At 39.8% G+C, this 20166-nt stretch overlaps 1 protein-coding gene across 2 annotated transcripts; it reads left to right on the forward strand.

Annotated features, from left to right (window-relative positions):
- The first annotated feature begins 4361 nt into the window (after nt 1-4361).
- On the forward strand, nt 4362-11167 carry LOC129697210 (fibroblast growth factor 9-like). Of its 2 annotated transcripts, none has more exons than XM_055635551.1 (4): nt 4362-4866; nt 5246-5554; nt 7206-7309; nt 10018-11167. In XM_055635551.1, the coding sequence occupies exons 2-4, from the start codon at nt 5281-5283 to the stop codon at nt 10261-10263; spliced, it is 624 nt and encodes a 207-aa protein (XP_055491526.1). In that variant the 5' UTR covers nt 4362-4866; nt 5246-5280; the 3' UTR covers nt 10264-11167. The 2 variants fall into 2 exon arrangements, with proteins under 2 accessions (XP_055491526.1, XP_055491518.1); XM_055635543.1 differs by having other exon boundaries at nt 4376-4866; nt 5243-5554.
- Nucleotides 11168-20166: the final 8999 nt, after the last annotated feature.

Here is a 20166-nt window from a genome sequence, read left to right on the forward strand (position 1 = left end):
GATAAATTGAAGCTTGGGTTAATTTAAGGAAAAAAGTATTCAGGGGATTTCTCCAGAATTCAAATAACTGGAGGTTGTATAGTCTGTGGGCAATTTACCCCGTACGTCAACTATCTTTTGATAGGTGTCAGAAAACATACCAGCCAATGGCATGAACACTGAATTTTTCAATTTCAGTTATGCCTCAACTCTGGTGTGTTCCTCCATGCATCCCCTCTCCCCCACCCCACCCACTCCTCTTTCCTTGTGATCCCACTGCACCCCTCCCATTTTTGTCTTTTTACCATATCCTTTTTCGCCACCCGTCCCCACCCCTTCCTGATTCTACCCACCTAATATCTACACTTTATACACACCAGCTTCCTGCCTCCCCCACCTCCCTACCCCCCATTTAATTCTGGTTTATCTGCACTCCACCTCTCCCACAGTAGTTCTTATTATCACTGAAAATAATTCAATGTCAGATTGTGTTCCTGTTTATCACCCACCCAGTAGTCTTTGTCTTTTTTTTGTCTGCCTCCACCTATCAATTGCTGCTTCTGTCACCGAACTCCACCCCTTCCCCTCCCGTACCTGGGTTCACCTGCCTGTTATCCTCCACCCACCAACCACCCACCTGCTCCTCTCTTATCACCCTCCCTCCCCTTTATATCATTCCTCCCCATCCTCAATCCTGACATATCGACTATTTATTTCCCTCTCGATGCTGCTCGACCCACTGAGGTAGTCATTGAGTCATACAGCACAGAAACAGACCCTTTAGACCAACTCATGCCATGAAGGCCACACCCCTTCCGGTGGGAGGGGGGGATTTATAAAACGCGGAAGTGTGGGTGTGGCTCAGTCTCTGCAAGATGGGGGAGGGTGCGGTCATGACTCTGAGCTGTGAATCAACTGAACACACTATTTGTCTACTGAACTGTGAGTGTGGTGTTTATGTGGTTTTGTGTGGTTTTATGGTGGTTTCACCCTGCTTGAAATGGTATGAAACTGCATTTGAATGTGGTGGCCTTGCACCTTGCTTGAAGTGGTATGAAACTGCACTTGAATTTGGTTGTCTTGCACCCTGCTTGAAGTGGAATTAAACTGCATTTGAATGTGGTGGCCTTGCACCCTGCATAAAATGGTATGAAACTGCATTTGAATCTGGTTGCCTTGCACCCAGCCTGAAATGGTATGAAACAGCACTTAAATTTGGTGGCCTTGCACCCTGTTTGAAAGTGGTATGAAACTGCACTTGAATTTGTTGGCCTTGCACCCTGCTTGAAGTGGTATGAAACTGCACTTGAATTTGGTGGCCTTGCACCTTGCTTGCTGGTATGAAACTGCACTTGAATTTGGTCTTGCACCCTGCTTGAAGTGGAAAAACTGCATTTGAATGTGGTGGCCTTGCACCCTGCTTGAAATGGTAGGAAACTGCATTTGAATTTGGTGCCCTTGCACCCTGCTTGAAATGGAATTTCAAGGAATAGCCGTGAGTCAACTGTCAGCCGACCAGCCATGAGTGAGCTGCCAGCACATCAGGCTTGAGTGACTGAGCTGCCACCCCAAGAATTCATTTGGCCCACAATGTCCATACTAGCCCTCTGGATACCCCTCCCACTGGCCTCTCCCCTCTCCTCCCGCTCCCGTCCTCCCTCTCCCCCCTCCTCTCCTCCACACCATCTCCCTTGCTCCACCCTCTCTCCCCTCCCCCTTCACCCCCCTCTCTCCCCCTTTTCCCCCTCCAGCTCCCTCCCCCCCCCCTCTCCCCCCCCTCTCTCCTCATCTCCCCATCCCCCTCCTCATCTCCCTCCCCTCCCTCCTCTCTCTCATCACCCCCTTCCCTCCTCCCCTCGTCTCCCCCCTCCCCCCCATCTCCCCTCTCCTCCCCCCCTCCCTCTCTCTCATTCTCTACCCTACTCTCTCTGCCTGTCTCTGCCCTCTCTCTGCCCTATCTCTGCCCCTCCCCTCTCTAGATGTGCCTGCGAGGTGGGGGCCATGCGTCTGTGGATGGGGCAGGGATGGGGTAAAAAGATCCAATGAATAATATTAATACAATATCAAGGGGGTGGTTAGTATGTGTGGGGGGAGGGTGGTTAGTGTGTGTGTGGGGGGAGAGGTTTGTGTGTGGGTGTGGGTAGTGTGTGGGGGGGGGGGGGGGGGTTATGTGTGTGTGTGGGGGGGTTAGTGTGTGTGGGGGTGTGTGTGGGGGGGGGGGGGGGGGTGTGTGTGTGGGGGGGGGTTAGTGTGTGGGGGGTGGGGGGGTGGTTAGTGTATGCATGTGTGTGTGGGGGGGGGGGGGTGGGTGGTGATTAGTGTGTGTGTGTGTGTAGGGGGGGGGGGGGGGGTTAGTGTGTGTGTGTGTGTGTGTGTGTATATATTAGTGTGTGTATTGGTGTGTGTGTGTGTGTATATATTAGTGTGTGTATTAGTGTGTGTGTGTGTGTGTGGGGGGTTAGTTAGTGTATGTGTGTGTGTGGGGGGGGGGTTAGTGTGTGTGTGTGTGGGGGGGGGGGGGTTAGTGTGTGTGGGGGGGGTTAGTTGTGTGTGTGTGGGGGGGGTAGTGTGTGTGTGTGTGGGGGGGGGTTAGTGTGTGTGTGTGTGGGGGGGTTAGTGTGTGTGTGTGTGTGGGGGGGGTTAGTGTGTGTGTGTGTGTGTGTGTGTGTGTGTGTGTGTGTGTGTGTGTGTGTGTGTGTGTGTGTGTGTGTGTGTGTGTGTGTGTGTGTGTGTGTGTGTGTATGTGTGTGTGTGTGTGGGTGGGGGGTGTGTGTGTGTGTGTGTGTGTGTGTGTGTGTGTGTGTGTGTGTGAGTGTGTGTGTGTGTGTGTGTGTGTGGTGTGTGTGTGTGTGTGTGTGTGTGTGTGTGTGTGTGTGTGTGTGGGTGTGTGTGTGTGTGTGTGTGTGTGGGTGTGTGTGGGTGTGTGTGTGTGTGGGTGGGGTAGTGTATGTATGCGTGTGTGTGGGTATATATGTGTGTGTGTGTGTGTGTGTGTGTGTGTGTGTGTGTGTGTGTATGTGTGTGTGTGTGTGTGTGTGTGTGTGTGTGTGTGTGTGTGTGTGTGTGTTTGTATGTGTGTGTGTGTGTGTGTATGCGTGTGTGTGTGTGTGTGTGGGGGGGGGGGGTGGTGGTGTAGTGGTGTGTGTGTGTGCCGCAGCAGCCCCCCCCCCCCCCCCCCCACACACACACACACACACACAACCGCGCGTTGTTGAGGGGACCGACCCAACGAGTACCCCTTCGTGGTCGAGTAAAGTATAGAATTTTGACTGGCATGTATTATTTGCTGAACCGGGAGCATGAATTATATATAAATGGAAAGACAGTTTTGGACAATGAAAAATCAATTGATTAAATCAAAACTCACAGCAAAATGACTATTGTGTTCATTCTCGGGGTAAAGCTGATTTGCCATGTAATCGCACAAGCTATAACTATTTCGATTTTGTACGAACATGTGCAAACTGATGTCCAGTATAGACAATAACATCGTTTTAACAATACTATTTCACAATAATGTTACAAATGTATGACTGGCAATTTATTTCGAACCATATAACATTTAACATCGATCTCTGCTAAAATATAGCCAATCCACCCAATCTTCAACAGTTTGGTCCTATTGGCACTGAATCATAAAACATGCTTTGAGAAGATAATGTTTAAATGTGGGATATTTAGAAAACTTTGATCTCGCTCTACAATCAGACAAATTTTTCAAAGAGCTGATCAGTGGAAGTGTTAACATTTCGGTTATTATATTGACACAGATATGCTTTGAGATTACAATTATAGCGGTTTGCGGGTCGCGCCACATGACATCATCGTTTACAAATGGAAATAATACAACATACACCTGTTGTGGGGTCGTTGATACTTGTTGCGAGTAATTCATCACTATTCTTTAATACAAATGTAGAATTAAATTGAAAATCCCTCTGTAGCTGGAACATCGCCAGTTTGATTTGTATATACACACACTCTTTGAAGTTAACTTTTGTTATCTGCCCTCTTTTTCTGTGGAGATATTATTCTTGAAAAGTGAATTAAGCAATGTAGTTACTTATTTTCAGATCGCAGTAAGATGGGTCCCGTTTGGCTGATAGTGGAACCTTGCGATTATTTCAACAAAACACTGGATACGGATTTAAGTTTTGAAAGGGGGCTCTGAAACTAAATGTGTTAGGATGCTCATTGTATTGTATTCATTAGATTTAGAAAGTATATGCCAAATGAAATCTTATGAAAAAAATATGTTTCTCTACAGTCTGAGAATGGGATGTGTTTCAGATGGACAATGACTAACCTTAGAAAATAAAGACACCGAGTGATGGAGTAACTCAGCGGGTCGGGCAACATCCCTGGAGAACATGGATAGGTGACGTTTCGGGTCGGGACCCTTCTTCAGACTGTTAGGTTGTGTCTAATCTTATACGCACCGTGTTTTTCGAATTCAAAAGCATATTCTGATAAACCGCTAAATGTCGATAATAACCTCGCGCAACTTTATTAAAAAAAAGAGCCACAACATGCATGTTCTCATTCAGAAAGAGAAAGTGCGCGGCTTTATCGATCTTCCACCGTTAGAATATGTTATGATATCAATGCAGCATTTACCATTGAAGTTTGCTTCTAAAAATCCCATGCAAGTGGTGATGGTGCGGTTGAGGAGGGGGAGGGGTTGTTTCACGAATTTACGCCTTCATGTGCCTGGGCAGGTACGAGTCTCCGGGAACGCCTCCGCTCAAACCTTGTCTTGCACCTGTTCCACGTAAAATGCACAGACATCAAGCAGTACCTATTAAATCAAACTGCCCGGTGTTCGGATATAATCCATGTCTTAAACTGTGGAAATAAGACGAATATATCTCCCTCCTCGGGCAAAAGGTAAGAAGAGAAATCTTTCAACAGCCGTTTAGCACCAAGTAAATGTTTGTGCAGAGTCACATTGGCCGATGTTTTAATTGTACCGCGAGTGTTGGATCATTGCGTAAGATCATGTTGTGGTATGGCTGCAGTTAAAAGTAAATACATGAAAAAAACTTTGAATGAGACGAATTTATTATATGCCCCGAGGGCTTATTTACATACGGTATGTATATAAACAGTCGGCTAATCTGATCCATTTTCATAACAGCATCAAACTAGAATATGTTACTCCAGGCGCTTTAAAGAAACAGATAGAACAAGTGAGACCCGGAGAATTAACCAGTGGCATAATCTTTTACTTTTGTTTTCTTTTGTTTGTCATTTTCTATTTCAGTAGTAGACTATTTTCTTGGTTGTGGTCAACGGCTCGCTATGGCCCCGTTAGCCGAAGTCGGGAGCTACTTGGGCGGTCTGGACAGTGGACATATGGCGGCCCCTTTCTTTCTTCCTGCCGTGGAGTTCCCGGTCCTCTTCAGCGATCACCTCGCCCAGACCGAAAGCAGACTGTCTCGCAGCACCACCACGGACTTAGTGCATTTGCAGGGGATTTTGCGAAGGAGACAGCTGTACTGCAGGACTGGTTTCCATTTGGAGATTCTTCCAGGTGGAACAGTGCAGGGGACCAGACGAGACCACAACCGATTCGGTAGGTACGCCTCTTTCAAAAGTAAAACAAAACCAACTTGATATCTTAGTCTTTTCTCCTTTATACACGGATATATAGCCAAGCATTCACGCTGGGGAGAAAAAAAAAGCTAATGGCATTAAGACTCTTTGACACCATTCACTGTAAGGAATAAGTTGCGAGTCGCTGTGATTTTGCGGTTCTTGGGTCGTCTTTCGCTTTGCTTTTTAGTGCATCGGTTCTTCCCGCAAGATTTTAATAATTATTGTTATTAATGTGACTATTTTGCGCTGCGCACAACATAGTTGGGTCCTAATGCATTTTAATATTTGCAAGACGATCAAGCCAAATGTTGGTGCCTCCTGCAAATCGGCACACCTCACATACATCACTCGGCATGACTTCAAACATCTTGAGACGTTCCTTTAAACATCCACCTTTCATTGGACCCTTATGCACTTTCCCACTGATGTGGTTAAGAGGGAAGATAAATCACATTTTATTGTCATTTTCTGCACCTCGGGGCACACGCGTACATGTCAAGGGTTCAACAACCACTTAATTACGGCAGCGTTCAGAATTGCGAGGTCCTTGTTAAAACGCACGAAACTGTAAACACGATCTTCAGCATGTTAGACAGTACGCGTCTGTCAACCTTTTAAAATACATTCATTAAATGTAAGGCTCCGAGCCACAGGCTGGTCAGATTTTCCAGATTCCCGCAACGGTACAGATCTTTACAAACCACGGTGTTCAGAAGAAGATTCTATTGTCCAGCCTTTATATTGCAACTCTTTGGATCCCGTCTGCGTCCTCACTCCGACTGCGCTAGCACTCGTCCCATGTCAAAGATACGAGGGCGAGCTGACTATTCTCCGACACAGTTGACTAGCGAAGCTACGCCGACAGCAATCTGGTATTCGGAAATTTCTAATACTCTTCCGGCAAATATTGCATTTCATTTAAAAAAAAACAATTCTAAAATTAAACTCCTCTTGGGCTGTTCTCCCGTGCTGCCAGGAAAAGAACAGGACGGTGGCCAAAATACTTTCTTCGTCTTCTGGCATGCATTTGGAGAAAATTTAGAGAAACCTGACATATCAATCTTCTAATGTACATCTAATTAAACTATAAATATGTTATTTTGTGCACTCGATGAATTTCCATGCCACTGTAGTTTTTGGTATGTGCAATATGGAGCGTGCTAAAGGCAGGCTGATACGAACATTTAATTTATAGTTTATTCAACTTGGCATTGAAAATACAAACTTTGAAACATATAAGATTGTTAAGGGCATGGACACGCTAGAGGCAGGAAACATGTTCCCGATGTTGGGGGAGTCCAGAACAAGGGGCCACAGTTTAAGAATAAGGAGTAAGCCATTTAGAACGGAGACGAGGAAACACTTTTTCTCACAGAGAGTGGTGAGTCTGTTGAATTATCTGCCTCAGAGGGTGGTGAAGGCAGGTTCGCTGGATGCTTTCAAGAGAGAGTTAGATAGGGCTCTTAAAAATAGCGGAGTCAGGGGATATTGGGAGAAGGCAGGAACGGGTACTGATTGGGGATGATCAGCCATGATCACATTGAATGGTGGTTCTAGCTCGAAGGGCCAAATGGCCTACTCCTGCACCTATTGTCTATTGTCTAATACATTTTTGTACTGTTTTATAGGAATCCTGGAGTTCATCAGCATAGCCGTTGGGTTGGTCAGCATCAGAGGAGTGGATAGTGGTCTGTACCTTGGAATGAACGACAAAGGAGAATTGTATGGCTCAGTAAGTAACTGATTCTAAATCAAATATCAGGGGAAAAATCAATATGGTAGTGTGAACACATAATTAGATCTGCATTGCAATACAAGGGCAGCACCGCCATCTCTTCCATTTTCACTGCTTATGAATCTTGAAGTATTGTGATATTTATGTCATATGTGGAAGAAGAATACATGGGTTTTAGAGCCATGTTATAATTTTGCACAGTATTTTACATTTTAAGTATTTTTGATATTTGAATTAAAATATGTCTTATGCAATACAGGCACGTTTTTACATAAGACATTATTGCTTTTATTTTGTACAAAGCCATACACGACACACTTGTCCCATTTTGACTAATATTTCCAAATCAACTAATTTCAAAATGAGCATTTGTGCATTTTAAAAAACTTTGTTAAATGTTGTGGAAAGTGTGTTGTGGCTTGCCAGGAATTTCTGGGAACTAAGAGCAACCTGCACTGAAATATGGTTTCGTTTTGTTATGTTTATCACAGGAAATTACATTGTGAGGAGAACAATTTGTTTTGGTTTTGGCCAATGAATCATTTAAAGAATATTGTCAAATATCTGCTTCGTGTATTTTCGATCTGGTTGTCAGGAGACACACAACAAATGTCTTTATTCTCTGTTAAATATTACCATTTAAGCAATCTCAATCAGAAAGATGGCAAGCATAAATGGTCTTGATAACAACTTTATGATGTGAATGTTGAGGGCAGATCTCCAACTTTGATTAGGGAATGTTACAGTGAAATGACTGCTCCACGATATACAAGTTCTGTGCTTCACTTAAATCAAACTGATGTTGCCACTTGATGCAGGAAAAGATGAGTTTTTTTATAGCATGTTTCTTCATATTAATGGTGACTGATTATAAACATTAAATTGAATATACTTAGCTGGAATATTAATGCATGAGGTAGGTAGGTTGTTAAAATACTACTTGAATTTTACAATTAGATTTCCCCTTCTGTGAGTATCAGAGTGTCATAGAGTTTATAGTCCTACAGCAGAGCGACAGGCCCTTCAGTCTAATTCATCCATGCTGACCAAGATATCCCATGTAAACTTGTTTACATTCCATTTGCTCTTGTTCAACTCGTACCACTCTAAAACTTTCCTATCCATGTATCTGTTCAAGTGTCTTTTAAATGTTGTTACTGCACCTGCCTCATCCAACCCTCTGGCAGCACTTTCTAAATACCCACTGAGTGAAAAGGTTGCCTTTCAGGTTCCTATTACATCTTTCCCCTCTCACCTTATTCCTACATCATCTGGTTCTTGATTCCCCTACACTGTGTAATAGACTATCCATTCACCCCATCAATTCCCCTCATGACTTTATAAACCAACCTCTATGATCATCCGTTAGCCTCCTGTGCTCTAAATATTAGTCCTAGCTTACGCAATCTCTCCCTATAGCTCAGGCCTTTATCAACATCCACATAAATCTTATCTGCATTCTTTCCATTTTAGTGACATCCTTCCTACAGTAGGGTGACTAAAACTGAACACAATACTTCCAATGTAGCCTCTATAATGTAACATCACGTCCCATATTCTATACTCAATACCCCGATTGATGAAGGCCTTCTTTATCATTGTACTATGGATAATATAACATGCACAGAATATGTCAGATTAAAACAGATTTTCTGATAAAAAGTGTATAAAGCAGTGATTTATTTTATTGAAACAGTAATGATGGTTGATTAAGATGATATAATATTGATACTGTTAAATAAATTAGTGTACTAGATTAAGAATTGATAAGTTCTGTATAAATAATTTATAGAGGAAATGATTTTAACTGCAGGATTTTGATTTATGAACGGCTATATTGTTAATTACACATTTCCCCCTGTAATTGATTTACATTCCAGCAGGTGGTGTATAAATGGCAAAATACTTACAAAGCCAGCTAGACAATTAGATACATTTTTGAAGCTGAATTAAAAAATATATATTGTTTTGCGAAATTGACCATTCTATTTAAACAATTTGGTATTGGCCAATACATCTTAAATTGCAAAAAATATGAATAAAATAGGGGAAAAAAGTAGCTTTTTATGACATTATTACCATTTGTGCATTTTATGGTTATGTTAAGAAAAATAGCCTAATTAATAGTGTCGATTTGACTTCCAAATTCAGTTAGGTTGAGTGAAGGTTGCTATAAAAACAAACATAATCAATATATATCATATTAACAATTGCATTACTATAAAGAAAATGGAAGTCAGATTCTCAAAAATAAAACTGCAGATGCAGGAAATCAGAAATTAAAAAACTGTTCCTAAGTAAGTTTATTTTATTGTTGGTGCGTTTGAATTGTGGCAGCACTGCAACCACCAGGAGTGCAGTTGTTTGAGTGGAAATGTCTGCCATCTTCTCAAGGCTAATAGGTCGGTAATTCAGTCTTGCTGGGGTCATTAGAACAAATAAAATGAATTGGGTTAGCTACCTTCTGAACATACTCTTCTCCTAATCTGCACTTGGTTCCTGTGATCCATAATGTGGCGATCAGTTCAGGTTTAAATAAATATTTCACAGTCTGAAACATGTTATTATCTAACCACTAAATTCAAAATCTGACATTGATCACATTTTATTTTTTAATTCCTGTATATAATTGTAACATATCCCTATTTTAACTGACTATTGATTTGCAGTGAGTGATACTTTCTTATCTGTTCTTTTCTTTTTAGGAAAAACTGACAGCAGAGTGTATCTTTCGAGAACAATTTGAAGAAAATTGGTACAACACATATTCTTCCAACTTGTACAAGCACAGTGACACAGGGCGACGATATTTTGTTGCACTCAATAAAGATGGTTCTCCAAGAGATGGGAGCAGATCCAAAAGACATCAGAAGTTTACACATTTTTTGCCAAGACCTGTGGATCCAGAGAAAGTACCTGAACTCTATAAAGATATATTAGGCTATAGTTGAAGCAATCCAACTTCTGAAGAAGAAGAATTATTTACTCTGTTCATCACAGAAACACAAGCTTCCCATGGCCTCAAGTGGTTGAGAGAGTGGTTTGGAAAGGATGTGGCCTTAGTTTCGTCAAATGTGAAGCACTTCTGATGTGTAATCACCTGCTCAGGATTTTTACATTAATACTAAGAGTGCACAACTTACAGACACCAGTAATGCTATATAAAGCAGGAGACAAAGGGAATCGGTATGTGTTTATAGTGACTTTGCTATATGATGCTGCAGGTGCCTTTCACTGAGATGTTACATTGACAGAGTAGTGCCACAAAAACGTTCCTTTGTGTAACTGTGGATAAGCACTATTTGGACTGTGGAGAAGGGTAAAAAGTCAACCTGAAATATCTCATATGAAGACTACTACTAGACGTTTTCACTCTTGCTATAGAGTATCAAAACAATGAAAGAGTTACTGTAATTTGTAGCACAATAGTATGGCTTCCATCACAAATGTTGACTAGAATTTAAACTCGCATTGTCTTTGGCAACTTTGGACATGGGACTTTACAGGTCTTTTGAGATGGACGTATTTATACAATTCCAAATTGCATATATTTATTTTATAGAATTATTTATAAAGCAGAATTTATTTTTACTGAGAAATGTACAGGTAAGATTAAAAAAACCCCACAAAATTAATGTGCCAATATTAACTCAGAAGGTTTTCTTAATGCATCATGAAACAATATGTACCATCACAGCTTTCTCTTTCATTGAACGTTTTTTATAATCTATATGTAACTGTCTCTTGACTGTACCATACGAGAACATCAGTTTCTTTTTGTTTCATAAATAATTGTTTCCATTTCTGTACTGAATGCAACACACATTCAAAAGGGAATTAAAATATTGAAAATAATCTACAGGCACAGTCTCATTTCATTTAGGATCAAATCCTGAAAGAACAGTCATTTCTCATTATTGATCATTTAAGTTTTAATAGTACAATAACGAAATAACTAATCTTACATGATCCAATGGAATACATTTATTTTGTAGTTACGTTTGAAAAAGTATTTTGTTTCACTAATTTATAATGAAAGCTGTAAAATGTATTTTACTTAATTATTTTATTGTCTATTGAAATAACTAACATTTTGAAAAAAAAACTATCGGGTATTGGAAATGAATATTCTCTAAATAGACATTGTTTTATCTATTTTATTAGTCCAATTAACAGCATTTCCGACAACTTTAATGCCGCTTGGAGTCTAGATTTTGACATTGGGTTAATGAGTCCCTTAAACTATTCCTAATATACAGACTTCAGTTTAAAATGTTTATTTTTGAAGATATCTTAAAGTAAAATAATCATCTTGACCTATTTTGTTTATTGTAAGGAAATATATTTTCACTTTAAAGACGAAAAGGTAGCTCTTGAGGCTAATTAAATTATAAATCAGGAGATATCAATTTCACAACCACCCATTTTACGCAGTTGCATAAATTCAAGATAGAGCTAATTTAAAATCATGCATTTTAGAAATTTAAATTAAATAATTTCTGAGATAAAATGTAATTATTGACAAGCAGTCTACAAATATTTGAAGTAAAGGTCCTGCAATATATAAAGAAAACCCAATTAGCACATTATAATTCAGAGAGGTAAATGAATTCATCGGTTAACCTATGATGAGCGTTTGTCGGCACTGAGCCTGTACTCTCTGGAGTTTAGAAGAATGAGGGGGACCTCATTGAAACATACAGAATAGTGAAAGGCTTGGATAGAATGGATGTGGAGAGGATGTTTCCACTAGTGGGAGAGTTTAGGACTCAAGGTCATAGCCTCAGAATTAAAGGATGTTATTTTAGGAGGAGATGAGGAGAAATGTATTTAGTCAGAGGGTGGTGAATCTGTGGAATTCTTTGCCACAGGAGGCTGTGGAGGCTGTCAGTGGATATTTTTAAGGCAGAGATAGATATATTCTTGATTAGTACAGGTGTCAGAGGTTATGGGGAGTAGGCAGGAGAATGGGGTTAGGAGGGAGATAGAGATCAGCCATGATTGAATGGTGGATTAGACTTGATGGGCTGAATGGCCTAATTCTATTCCTATCACTGATGACCTTATGATAATTTTTGCATGTGAGAATTGAAGCAAATGCACAATCATCATAATTCAGGATAAATATTCAGAAATAGCACTGGACCCCTCTTCAATGTTCCATGAATATATTTTTATAGCACAATAGATGATATTACTGGCCACAATATTCACCCATCTTCAGAATGGAACTGCCTTAACAATCGTTGAAGTATAGATCTTTGAGTACAACGATGACAATGAGTGCAGTATTCCTTGGAAATATTGCAGTATATTGTCCCTGGGCATTCTACACTTTAGTAGTAGTAAACATTCATGGCTATGATTAATTATGTCTTGTCAATCACTATGATCATTGGAATGGGAAATATATTATGAAAACTTGTTTAACAGGAAATAAACATCTACTGTTTTAGTTCTAAAAGAGGACATTTAAAAAAAAAACACTTTTCATCAAAAGATACCCATGCTGAGATCTAAGCCTAGACACACTAACATAATTCTACAAAACCACACACAAATGTCCAATGATGTATTTACTGGACTGCATCCACCATAATTTATTCCATAAAATGTCTTCCTAATTTAGAAGATTAAAAACTTCCTCTTAGTCCAACTTCATGTTGGTTTTTATAAGCATAAGCATCGCATGCATAAAAATGTTTGCATTATCATTAAATTGAAACCTTTCATGAATCAGATAACCTTGAGCTAAGGATTTTTGAAAAGAGTGTCATTGTTTATTTCTATCACTTGAGTGCAAAATATTCCCAAATATTTAAGGACAGTGAGCTGGTGAATCTTTAGTTACATGGTTGAAAATTAGCTTATTACAACATATAAGCATTTTTAAGATGAATGCATATTTAACAACTTTAGAAAGCTGATTTTAAAAACATGCTCTTTAAAAATGCATGGGACATGTGACAATAAACTAAACTGAACTAAACTTATTAGTTTCATTGCCATAACCTAAACCTTTCTTGAAATCATAAGAGGTTTTAACAGTTCTTCCATGTCTAAAAAAGGTTGAATTTGTAGTTCTTCCTGCAAGGTTAATACATTTCCTCAACTGCTAGAAATTAGTGATACAAAATGTTTTGATCCAGGAGTATGACCTGTTTTATGGACAATGTCAGCTTCTGGTGTTATGTTCTTTAAACAGGCACAAAAAAAAATGCTGAATTCCAGTTCCTCAAATCTTTTTCAACGACTTACTTCATTTCCTTATGGAATTTTAGTGGAATCCAAGTCGCAAAGTTTTAATTTAATGAAAGCCAAGTTTAAGAATTAGTTATGATTATTATGCAGGGATTTGATAAATTCAATTGTTGTTTACCAGGCCACTTATTATTGCTAATTCTAGGTATGTTTTTAAAATTAATCTGCTGTTTTGGGGTAGATCCTTTTAACATAAAATCCCAATGATTATAATACTGTGGCAATTATAGAATAATACTTTTAATGCTTGCAAGGTCAATGTAACTGTAAAGGGCCTGTCCCACTTAGGCGACTTTTCAGTGGACTGCTTGTGACCTTCAAGCTCGAGGCTGTTGCTTCAAGTCGCCTGAAAAACCGCGAACAGGAACGGCGACCGTCAGAGCGGCACACACGCACACACACACACACACACGCACACACGCGGCGGGGACCAGGGAAAGCGGGGGAGCACAATCTGAAATTCACATGGTGCAAAGCCAAGGTGATACAGACACACACCGCTATGAACAGGAAGATTAAAGACAGCTAGCACAGTGTACGGTAAGTTCTTTAAAAGAGCGGGGAGGTGGGGGGAGGGGAGAAGGGGGGGGGGGGGGGGGGGGGGGGGATGGAGTGGATACACTTTTAAGAAACCAGACAACTTTTACTAAGCCAGAGATACACGGCTGTGAAGTTTAGTGGGCATTTAATATTCCCGGTCAGTTTTCCTTGGTTCTGAAAACTCGTGCTTATGCTTTTTTCCCCCCAATGAGCCAATGAAAACGCCCGGCCAGCAAAGGAGATTAACTAAAACTACCTATGGCTACCTCGACTACCTACAACAACATGGCAACCCCACTACCACTGCACCTACGACTACAAAAGTATCAATTTTCTCCCTGGCAACCAATTTTTGGTCGCAGAAAAATGTTCAACATGTTGAACATTTTTCTGCGATCATTCTGAGGCCGCGACTTGTTACAACAATGCGGGAAGTCCTCTCGACCATGAAGGAAACTCACCAGAGACCACCTACGAACATGTGGCGACCATGTGGCGAGCGCAGAATCTCCTGCACTTGCCAGTAAGGTCGCCTAAGTGGGACAGGCCCTTTAGTCATTGCTTTCTGTAGGTACGTGATGTGACACAACTATTATTGGCTATAGTTTAGTAACAGTTAATTGTAGGTATTTGAACAATCAAATCCCATTCATATTACATGCTGCATCCATCTCACCCTGCAGTGAACTACAAGCATTAAAAGTAAACAATATAATATTTTGAGGAAATGCTTAAATGTAATGCTGATCTAAAGAAAACATTTCAGATACTTTAACTTATTGTGCAATGTTTAATTATTTTGTTTAGTTAAAACTTTTCCTTATATTCTTCATTGCGTCAAATTTCCATCGTTGCACTGCAACTCACCGTACTCATCATTTTTTGTTTAGATATTTTAGATTTTAGTCTTTGTTCATGCCATTATGACAATAGATTAAAATGTTCACAGTTATGAGTTAATACCAATTATTGATGATTTTTATAGTATACTAGACCAAGTGGGACCTGTTGGGCACAACGTCACATGGGAGTGCTGGTCCCCAAATGCAGCGTTGGCGTTCACCCGAAAGACAGGTGCCCCCCCGGAGCCAATCATCCCCATCACCCGTTTCCCAAATGTAACCCATTCCCCCAATGCAACCCGTTTCCACCACTCACCCATTTCCCCAATGCAACCCATTTCCACCACTCATCCATTTCCCCAATGCAACCTGTTTCCACCACTCACTCACTGTGCAGGTCATTTTAAACTTAGAAAAAATACAATTGCACTAAGATTTAGTGTGATGTAGGTGCACCGACAAGGCCACCTTTTGTTATCCAAATCTAATCATTAAACTTTGCTGTGCTGGGTTAGACTGGCACATTCTTTCCCTGAAGGACATTTGCTGTGAAGGACTCAGTGTTCTGGGATAGCAACATTGTAGTTGGTAGGGCATTGTGACATCATAACTGCCTAACCACCAGTGCCGATTTGAAGAAATCCAACTTTTAAATGTCACTTGAAAACTTAAATATCCCCCACTATGTCCCTCTCCTTACAGCAGAGATCAGCAGCAGAGATCACATTGTGATTGGACAACTGTGAAAGGGCATTGTGATATCATCACCGGAAGCTGCTAGAAAAGTCTCTTAGAAGCCGTTTTTGGCTTTTATAAAAAACTTTAATCATCAATAACTTGTGAAATATAGCATGAAATCTGAAGGGAACCTGATTATGGCGTGGACAGGAAAAATGGGAGTAAGAATGTGGAAAAATATCAGCGCTACCGCGTAGCGTTTTGACACACACACACACACACACACACATATATATATATAGATTTTAAGGTAGTTGATAATCATAATATAGGTTATCAGAACACTTTATTTATAAATTAACTTGCCATTTCAGGGAAATAAAATAATAACTTATCAGTAAAAAATATAAGTAATATGTTTACTTGGACAGACCTTTCAGTTCTGCTCTTCAGAATGAAATAATATTGTCAGAAATAAATAATTACTTTATATACAGGATTATAGTTGTCACTTTCAGCCCAGCATTTATCACCCATCCCAATTTGCCTCCAGATCTGATGTCTGTTTAGGCCGTTTCTGAGGGCAGTTAAGTGTTAAACACTTTGTTGTGAGTTTATGGGCACACTTAGAACTGGTAAGGGTAGCAGATTCCTTTTCCTTATGCATCAATAGGTCATATTATTTCTTACAACAATTACTGGTTCTATGTTTTTAATTCCAGATTTAATTACTTTAATTCAAATTTTGCACCTGTAATGGTAGGATTCAAATGCATTTCTACAATACATGGTAATGTGACCTGTTTACAAAATGTTCTACACAGGTTAGAATTATGATTGCCAAACTATCAATAGCAATTTTAATTACAAAGTTTCCTGAAGACGGGTCTCAACCCAAACTGTCACCTGTCCATGCTCTCCATAGATGCTGACTTGCTGCCTGAGTTACTCCAACACTTTGTGTCCATTTTCTAAATCTTTATTTTCAATGTGATAAGATCATATAAGAATATAAATATGATTTAATGCATTAATCTTGGCTTTCTTGAGTTCATGACCAGCAAAATATGCATTGCAAGTTACACTCAACTCACATTGTGATATATTAAGATATCCTAGAAGTCTAGGCAGCTCAATGATATAATGAGATAGATAGCAAAATTAAAGCCTCAAGGTAAAGGGAAATCTTTGAATAGATTGGTGAATAAATGTTTAAAAAAATAGCACCAATTCATTGAAATGTTTGTCTCTTAGTGTCTTTGTGTATTTTGCTATTATATGCTGTGACAGTCCATGTAAGGTATGAAAACAATGATAGAATTTATATTCTTATTGAATAAAATTGAACACATTGATATTATTATTGAACAATTCTTACTGAAAGAAATCAAGATTTTCTGAAGTTGAACCAGAAGGAATATCCAGAGGGTATTCTCAAGACACCTGAATAGGTTAGTTTTGTTTAGCTTAGAGATACGGCATGGAAACAGGCGCATTTGCTTCAATTTGCAACCGTGTGGTCATGTAGTAAGTGTAGTCTGAAAGATTCAGCACAGCCAGACATAAGAGCAAAGATCAGCAATACTCTCTAGAGGCCAAAGTCTAACACTGCCTTGCCTTAGTTTGGGCTTTAACACCTGATTTATACTCCACAAGTTTAAGGTCACAGTGTGAAGTTGTAATGGGTTTGCATTGATGTTAAACTTGCAGTGAAAAGGCATTTGCTACAAAATATTCATTGAAAATCATTGACATCCACTGGATTCAATCAGAAATGTGCAGAACACACATATGCAAATATTTCTTAAGAAAATCTTTGAAACTATTCAAAATATAGTAAAAAGACACATTTGTCAAAGAATCGAGGAGTATTATTGTTATTGTTTGCTAAAATATATGGGTCTACTTTAATCAAAATCATTTTCATAGATACAAACTATGTCATATAATACATTTATTATTGTTTGGTTTGACCTGTTTTTTTTCCATGTTCTTATTCATCAGTATTTTCTTCTTTAAACCAAATTCCATAGCAATCAAATCCCTTGTAGTGAACAGCCTGTGGGATGTTTAGCTGAGATAAAATCTCCAGTTCTGACACTCTAATGTTTGTTTATTTTTATCCGATAATTCTAGCATGCCATTTGTTGAAGGATGACAGAGGTCATAATGCAACATCACTCTTGTTCTTATACGAAGGCAGAGAATGAAATACGAGCACTTAATAGCACATCTCTAGTCGCAAAAACTCTCCATAATTTATCTTTGTCAAAACTACAAGTTTTTGAATGCTTCTGACAGACCTATTATTCTTTTGTTGAGCAGATGAAATAGCTGTTCTTTAAATGTACCCACACTACTTAGAAATAAGAGCCTTTGGTAAGGGTATGTAAAGGTCAGAAAAATGCTTTATGCAAAGCCGGTATTTGTTTCGACACAACTGACACAAGCAAATCCATAAAGCCCCCTGTGCATTTACCTGCTGATTACAGTAATAATACATTGAATCTCCAGCACTGCCATGCATTCCTTTATAATGATTCTTATACTCAATAGATTATAACATCATTCAAGCATTTAGTTAATTCTAGCTTATGTTGCTGACAGAAAAAAAAATGATTTTACCCAAAAGGATTGTTGCATTGAGTAGTATAAGTCTCAAAGGAGATTTTAACAGGTCTTTGATCTTAAGTATTCTCTATATTCAAACCTGTTGGACACTGCCTGATTCATCACAGGTACTGACCTTCCCACCATCGAAGGGATCTATAGGAGGTGCTACCTCAAAAAGGCAGTCAGCATCATCAATGACCCACACTACCGTGGCAACACTCTCATTTATCTTCTTCCATCGGAACAAGGTTTAGGTGTTTGAAAACAGTGAGCTCCAGGTTCAGGAACAGTTTCTTCCCAACATCCATCAGGCTATGAATACTATCAGCACCAACTAAACGTCAAACCTCACACTGTCTTGGTTGCACAAGAGACTTTTCACCGAGATCTTTGGTTTCCTCCCACACTCCAAAGACGTACAGGTATGTAGGTAAATTGGCTTAGTTAATGTAAACATTTTCCCTAGTGTGTGTAGGATTGTGTTCATGTGCAGGAATCGCTGGTCGGCGCCGACCTGTTTCCACGCTGTATCGAAACTAAACTAAACTAAACTAATATGACAATTAAACACCCTTGACTCTTATAAATGTTTTGCCTTAATGGGACATACTTCAAGTTTATGGTATGATTTTTTGATCTAATTTAAATTGGATGCATTATACATGACATAACATTATTTCATGCTATCCATATGTATTAATCATTATGTTGTAAGAACCTCTTACATCACAAAATATAATTCATTTTATTGGGTACTCAAGATAAAATATATCCCAAGACTAAGTTGTGGAGTTAAAAACTGAAATGTCAGTTTCCCTAAATAACAAAAATAATGTTTTAAGTACAATTTATGGTCTGACTATTGCACTTAAAGAAATGAAGCAACGGTTGTGTGTTTTAGTTTCAATAGGTATTTTGGTGTCCACATAAATACTGACTTTCCGTTGAATATTTGAATTGTAACATCATCCTAGCCTTTTATAGCGTGCTGTTTTTTTCAGGCAGTTTAAAGCTGAATGCTTTATTTGCACAAAAGGTATTTTCAAGATGGTGGCCATTCATATTAAGGTCCAATTGTAGTGATCATTTTGCAACAACAAATGAACAAATTGCTTTAAGTGCAGCTGGCCATAAAGGCCCATTGTCCTGGCGGTATTGCAAGGTAGGCCTGGCTAAGTGAAGTCGTAGGTGTCCTCCAACCTTGTTCCACCAGTCTGTGCCAATGCAGGCCGCGTCTGGTCCACGTGCTCTGCCCCACGGATGGCCCTATCTAGTTGAGCCCTCGGCTGCTGCTGGGCCTCCTTACATCGCCGCCGTCCGGATCCTCACATCGGTGAGTGAACCATCATCCCAATAGACAATAGACAATATATGCAGGAGTAGGCCATTCGGCCCTTCGAGCCAGCACCACCATTCAATGTGATCATGGCTGATCATCCACAACCAGTACCCCGTTCCTGCCTTCTCCCCATATCCCTTGACTCCGCTATCTTTAATAGTTCTATCTAGCTCTCTCTTGAAAGCATCCTGAGAATTGGCCTCCACTGCCCTCTGAGGCAGAGAATTCGACAAATTCACAACTCTCTGGGTGAAAATGTTTTTCCTCATCTCCGTGCTAATGGCATGTATCCTTATTCTTAAACCTGGTTGCCCTGGTTCTAGACTCCCTCAACATCGGGAAAATGTTTCCTGCCTCTAGCGTGTCCAATCCCTTAATAATCTTACGTTTCAATAAGACACCCTCTCATCCTTCTAAATTCCTGTGTATACAAGCCCAGTCGCTCCATTCTTTCAACATATGACAGTCTGCCATCCTGGGAATTAACCTCGTGAACTTGCGCTGCACTCCCTCAAGAGCAAGAATATACTTCCTCAAATTTGGAGACCAAAACTGCTCACAATACTCAGGTATGGTCTCCT

The sequence above is a fragment of the Leucoraja erinacea genome, chromosome 1 (assembly GCF_028641065.1).
Source record: "Leucoraja erinacea ecotype New England chromosome 1, Leri_hhj_1, whole genome shotgun sequence".
NCBI lineage: Eukaryota > Metazoa > Chordata > Chondrichthyes > Rajiformes > Rajidae > Leucoraja > Leucoraja erinaceus.

What these genes read in the sequence shown, in the direction of transcription:
- LOC129697210 (XM_055635551.1), top strand. Translation starts at nt 5,281, where the DNA reads ATGGCCCCGTTAGCCGAAGTCGGGAGCTACTTGGGCGGTCTGGACAGT. An exon ending in ACGAGACCACAACCGATTCG is followed by an intron (nt 5,555 to 7,205) that starts GTAGGTACGCCT and finishes ACTGTTTTATAG; the next exon opens with GAATCCTGGAGTTCATCAGC. An exon ending in AAGGAGAATTGTATGGCTCA is followed by an intron (nt 7,310 to 10,017) that starts GTAAGTAACTGA and finishes TTTTCTTTTTAG; the next exon opens with GAAAAACTGACAGCAGAGTG.